General features: G+C 49.4%; 1 protein-coding gene across 1 annotated transcript in view; it reads right to left on the reverse strand.

Moving 5' to 3' along the window:
- The window catches only part of LOC119102973 (inverted formin-2-like), a 19,754-nt gene extending 14,159 nt beyond the window's left edge, over nucleotides 1-5,595 (reverse strand). Inside the window, exons 1-2 of the mRNA XM_037226423.1 lie at nucleotides 5,548-5,595; nucleotides 4,104-4,249 (exon numbers count right to left, since the gene is read on the reverse strand). Coding sequence (XP_037082318.1) covers nucleotides 4,104-4,249; nucleotides 5,548-5,595 — 194 coding nt within the window. The remainder of the gene's footprint in view (nucleotides 1-4,103; nucleotides 4,250-5,547) is intronic.
- Between the last annotated feature and the right edge of the window lie 405 nt (nucleotides 5,596-6,000).

Consider the following 6,000-nt stretch of genomic DNA (forward strand, 5'->3'; position numbering starts at 1 on the left):
GCCTCCCGGCCCTCGCCTGTACAGTATGCATGCTCTCTTCTCGGTTGTGTTAGACCCCGTCCCTAACTTGCACTTTTCATCATGGTAGTCTCAAAGAACGTACTCTCCTCTTCTTGGTTGTCCTTGGCGTTACCGATTTCTCTGTGTTTCCAGGTCTGTTGCTTGACATTAAATGAAGTGTTCCACATATAGATGAGGTTTTGAACTGAAATGGCCAACATGAAGACCTTTTGGTGCTGTTCACAATCTTGCCCCTCGTAAGTCCTAAGCCCCGCTAGTTTCTGAGCTAAACGCCCGCAACAGCTGGAGACGGTATGTCGGGTGGAGTATTTCAAAGTCACCTTGGCATTCATGACGTCATCATGACACCATTCAAAATCTGCCATTCCTTTATCCACGCGGCGATCAAGGCCAAACGAATGTAATTGTCCAGGCGTTCATATCTGGCGCGCGATTTCCAGATAAAATGGCCGTCAACTGGCTCTCAACCAATGGCGTGCAAGGTACCAGGGCGTAATCAAACTATGATTGCATTGAGGAGCAGATTTACTAAACAAAGATTTGTGCTGTCTAGAGCAGTATTTTCCCTTTCGAGATCGGGCACAGATACCCGGGGGCGTGCGCACATAGCAGCATCTGGTCAGGTGTACCCTCTCACCAAGTTTACGGTACGTGTTAATATGTTCGCAACTAAATAATGGCAGTTGAAACTTCCACTTAGGTACGTTGAGGAAACAAGGCTGTGAGTATGCAATGGTGTTTTAAGCCACACCAAGATGGGGCGCTCCAGCGGCGAGCTAAAATCGGCTTCGGTGTGCTTTTTTTAACCCTGCTCCCGCCCCATCGCGAAACCATGCGTGTGCCTGTGTAGGTATTTGTCAAAGTCGTGGAACCGGCGGACCCACGGCTTGAGCTCAATACGCGTGACCGACTGCACACATCGCCCCTGTTTGCCACTAAAATTGTCGTTTTCTCCTCCGCGAAACGGCGCCCGTCTCAAGTCGCTGCCATCCCAGGCTACTGGGCACCAGACCGGGTTGCGCTCCGTGTCCTTACGCTTGTCAATGCTATCTATGTCCATGCCAATCAAGTGTGAGATGTGAGAGATAGGGATATCGTAATATTGCATGAAATTAAGTCCGATATCAGGAAATCAATGCTCGCAGAGCTCACACTTAGACGGCGTAGTTAACGTGGACGTAGACGTTGACGTTGGCGTAGACAATGTAGACGTAGCCAATGGTTCTCCATGCTGTCAACGATAATCAGCTGACCGACCCACACGAGCGGCACCAGCCTTTGGCCAAGCAATGAAATACTGGCAAAAAACAACAACAACATACTGAGCTTTGCAAGCTTTGCTTCTCCCAGTATTTGATTTCTTTTTCATCTTATCAGTTCTACGGCCGTGGATTCTGGCGCAGCCATGTGGCTGTCTCTAAAATGCGGACGTGGCATACCTTATAATAGACATGCTACCTGAATCATACTCACTATGTTTTATTTTTAGGTCTCCGAAGCGCATTGCCCAGCGTTCGTTGTAAATGTGCTTCTTCTCTTGTATATTCTCCGCTCTTTTATTTACCTTTAAACCCTCTTTCATCCGCTCTTTCTCCTTCCAAAACAATATAGCGTGATATAGGGCATTGCCACGCAATCATTCATTTTTGAACATGGCTGGCTGGCTGGTTTTTGTCGCCATTATTTCATCGTGGCTAGTTCCAAATGTTTGCCTGGGTTGGTGCAGAAGGACGTTTGCAAGTAAAACAAAATATGTCGGTCTGACGATGCCTCGCTTTCACGACTAGCTGATAAAGTTCCGTGGCTTCGCCATTGGTTTTCGCTCGTAATCGCCACCTGTCACCGCATCCACCTTATTCGCTCGCCGTTCGTCGTCTCACCACAGACATTCAAAGGGAGATATGTGCATTTATTTACAGTTGTACATACAGGTGTTTACGAAATATTCACATACGAGAGAGAGAAAGATAGGGAGAGAGAGAGAGAGAGAGAGAGAAAGAGAGAGAGAGAGAGAGAGGGAGAGAGGGAGAGGGAGGGAGGGAGAGAGACGAACATCCAAGGACATGTTCACAGAAAATCACTCCATGTGATGTCTTCTTCTAGCTCCATCTCCATCTGAAACAGAAGACATTTCATGTCAGCCAATACTGTAGATCCTGTGAACAAAAACCAACAGCCGAAGACAAATAGCGTTTTCCACAAACGATATGATAAAGAGTGTTAGCAACGTAAACGGACGACAAACATTTCGGGGTAATCGAAGTGAAACAAAAGCGCGAGAAATACAAACGACGGTAAACCACTGGTCGAAACACACCTCAATTTTATGTGGACTTAATTTGACGTGCACAAGCCGATGAGGCCTCCTGTCACGGCGAGATGTACATTATATTCGTCATGTGCGTAAGCGATGTACTAAAATTGTTTAACCGTCACCGTTGCATGATCAGCCCCTCCCCCCGCAAAAAAGAGAACTTGGAACACTATCCCTGCGGACATGATGACAACACTATGACATGGTACCTACCTTAAGTTTGGCGGCCACCTTATATGACTCGCGAAGGAGGGTGCGATGCAACAGGCGCAAATGCGGCTTCCGCAGGCGGATTTTGATCCGGCTCATTGCTCGCTTGAGTCCCCGGTAGCTCATCGGGGGTAGGGGCTGCCGCCATGTTGGCGACGTTCCAGCGTGGGCGTCGCCTTCTGCCGAACCTGTCGAAGAACAAAACGCGTGTGAGCGCACGGTAATTGCGCCCGCAATCGTTACGGCGACGATGGTAGAGTTGGTGACGATGACGTGGCCTGGGAAAGTGACAGCACGCGTTAAGGTCCGTCACAAATTATGTTACGCATGGAAGGGTTTTTGAGGAAGCGCAACCGAAGCGCGAGCAGGGAAGAGGGCAGTGTAACATTGCTCCCATACGTGGTTGCAAATCATGCTAAAAACTGAAATAAATGTTATACCACCTTATAGATACGGATACCGCTGTGTTCTTGTCATGAGTTTGTTCCTAGTTATGTTACCCGATTTTGGGAGGTCTGCTCAGCTACCGGAAAATGGGCGTTACCTTTCGGGACGATGTGCTTAAGACAGCTTAAACAATGGAGGGGTTCTTCTGGCCAGCGTAAACAGTGCGTAGCTAGAGAACCACAGTTGTAAATGGCAAAACAGCGTAGCGTGATTCATGAGCGTCCCCTCAAAAGTGAGATAATTGTGGCTGACAACCATATACCAACTCCTTGTCCATCGAAACGAGAAAACCTGTGCAAGGGATTCCGTTGGCATTCATCGCCCAGTTACAGACTCTGGCTCTGCTTTTTTACTGTTGGGATATAAAACGAGAGTTAGTAATTGCTTTAATTGAAGCGAAACAGGAAAACAAAAGGAATCAGCGTCCGCTGTGAAGACTTTAGGACGCTTTCCATTCAAACCGTAACCTACGTTTTTGCCCAAATTTTGCCCTGATGCTGTTCTTTTTAACCCCGTCCCTTGATTTCGTGCACAGACAACACGCGTGCCAGCTGCAAGCGTCCGGGAAGGCACATGCCAAAGCGCCAGCGTCATAGACTACCGATGAATCATAGACTACCGATGTGTTGTTCAAACTCAGAACAAACAAAAACGTTTAGTGATTTTAACGCCACCAGCGTGCCCTTGCACTTGTCAAAGGTCAACAGCTACTGATTAATGCTTGTTGTTACAACTGAGTACAGAGGCTACTGACAAATTCGGGCGGTGGAGACTGAGGACAAGCAATGACGCGAAATAGTCGGGACACTAATGGCATATTACTGCATTTCAAACATGTACACGCGACCGATGAACCGTATGTGGTCCGCAACAACAGATTCCACCGCACAAGGAAAACACGGTGGAACGCGTCCGCCGACCACCGCAAAATGGTCGATGGACGGAACATCACGCTTGTGGCAATGCGCGCTGAAGAGCGTCTTTAAAACCCTGATGTCCTCTTTCCACGCCTCGGCCGTGGCAAAGTCAATGTCTGCAGCGGCTGGCGAGATGCAGTTTCCTGCCCGAGTACTTACTGGAGTGCGCAAGTCGGTCCTCCAGCGGGGCTGACCCGGCTGCAGGGGGCGGGCTCGGCTGACGCTCCAACGAGGCGAGCCCGGCTGCACGAGGCGGGCTCGGCCGACGCTCCAGCGGGGCGGGCTCAGGTGCGGGAGGCGGCACGGCCGGGATATCGGCCTTGCCGAAGCGCTTGATTTCCTGAAAAGACGACGACACATTCATCAGCGGAACTAGAAGCCTGCACTCAAGTCTCTCCCCCTTCCAAAGATCCGAACGATTTCGTCAACCAAAATGCATCTTACTTTCGCCGAATGACGCAATATTCAAAAGAGGAGATGTCAGTAACGGGAACGGCCTCCGTGGAGGTGTCGGTAGATCTACTGCTTCACAACGCGCCTTTCCTGCCAATCCATGCGAGTGAATGCCTTATGAAAGATGCTCGGCACTTTTCACCCGGTGGATGATTAAACTGAAAGTGATACGATAGGCTTGTTGGTTTAATGGACCCCCACCACCATTTGGTGGGGGTCCTGTTTTTGTCCTGTTAACCCAGAGACAGTCACTCGCCGTACCTGGGTCCTATTTTGAATGCACTGTATGTCGCGGTTTTTCCGATTTTCGAGCGACGCGCCGCACTCTCGGTAACGAAATCGGTAACGCACCACGTCAACATTCGGTGCGTGATACGTTCAAACCCCGAGTGGCTCAAAACTTTTCCACAAGGTCCTGATGATTTATTGCCTTCATTTTCAGGCATAAATGCATCATTTTTATCCGTAGCCATTAGGCAGCACAACAGAGGATCAGCTAACACCGCTAGCAAGCTTCAGAGCAAAACGGATCCGATCGGCCGATTGGTGCCATCTCGGGGAAACATTGCCTCCTGTACTGACCTCTTCCGCGTAAGAAAATACTGGCTACGGTTTGTGCTGGCCACGCTATGGTTTTTAGGCGTGATATCCATCGGCTGTCAGATATCTCACTCGCATCATGCGGTGTCACTTTCTTCTTGCCATGCATGACAGTATCGAGGCGACAACGCCTGACACTATTCAGTGAAGACCGAACAGTCTAACACTCGCTGCTGTTCAGTAAGGCATTTGGACCCAGCGGTCACGTTTTCTGATGTATTTCTTGCGTGCGGTTTGGGAAATGCAATTTTCAGATATCTCTGAATAGCTTATTTTCAGAATCAATAATAGAACATTACGGATGTCGGATGGTACTATGTGATGACAACATGTCTCATGTGTGAGCAATGCTGGGGAGGAACTAATCAAACGCCTGTGCGAAGGGCGGAAAAATGGACGGGCGGAAATAAATGCCACTGGATAAGACCATTGGCTTAGCTCGTGACCTCGCGCTTCTACTCGAGCGGAAAGAGGGATGGCATATGATGGATCATAGTTGCTCCTACATGTGTGGGATACCTGATCGATGTTAAGGTATCGGACACAAGATTCACCTCATTGGTGTCACAAACCGCGACAACTTACCTTGAAAAATTCGCCCACGTCGAATTCGATCTCTTCCAGCGCGTTCATATCTTCACCTTGTCGTTCCCTGGATGCGTCTTGGTGGCAGTCACAGCACAACTGACCCCCGGAACCCCTTAGGACCCCTCCAACCACGGTCCGCCTGCTAGCTGTGCCTTGTGGCTTTGCATAGGGGTGGTCGGGACTCAGGCGCACCCAGCGGGCTAATTGCTGGTGCGTTAATCCCCGTTGACGGCCGGGTACCCCGGTGACAAGGTGCGAAAACGGCGGTGTGACTTACAAACGCAAGGATTAGTAGCCCGGGGAAGGTTCCCGAAAGGGAGACTTGAGCTGGAATGTCACCGTGCATTGCTAGATAATTCCACGCACCTTTTGTGTAACGTATGATATTTTATATCACATCTCAGTTATGCACTAAATCGTGCGGTGAACAAACGCGTGTCTGTTCATATC

Source organism: Pollicipes pollicipes, unplaced genomic scaffold (genome assembly GCF_011947565.3).
Source record: "Pollicipes pollicipes isolate AB1234 unplaced genomic scaffold, Ppol_2.1 Scaffold_5724;HRSCAF=6776_pilon_pilon_pilon, whole genome shotgun sequence".
Taxonomy (NCBI): Eukaryota; Metazoa; Arthropoda; class Thecostraca; order Pollicipedomorpha; family Pollicipedidae; genus Pollicipes; species Pollicipes pollicipes.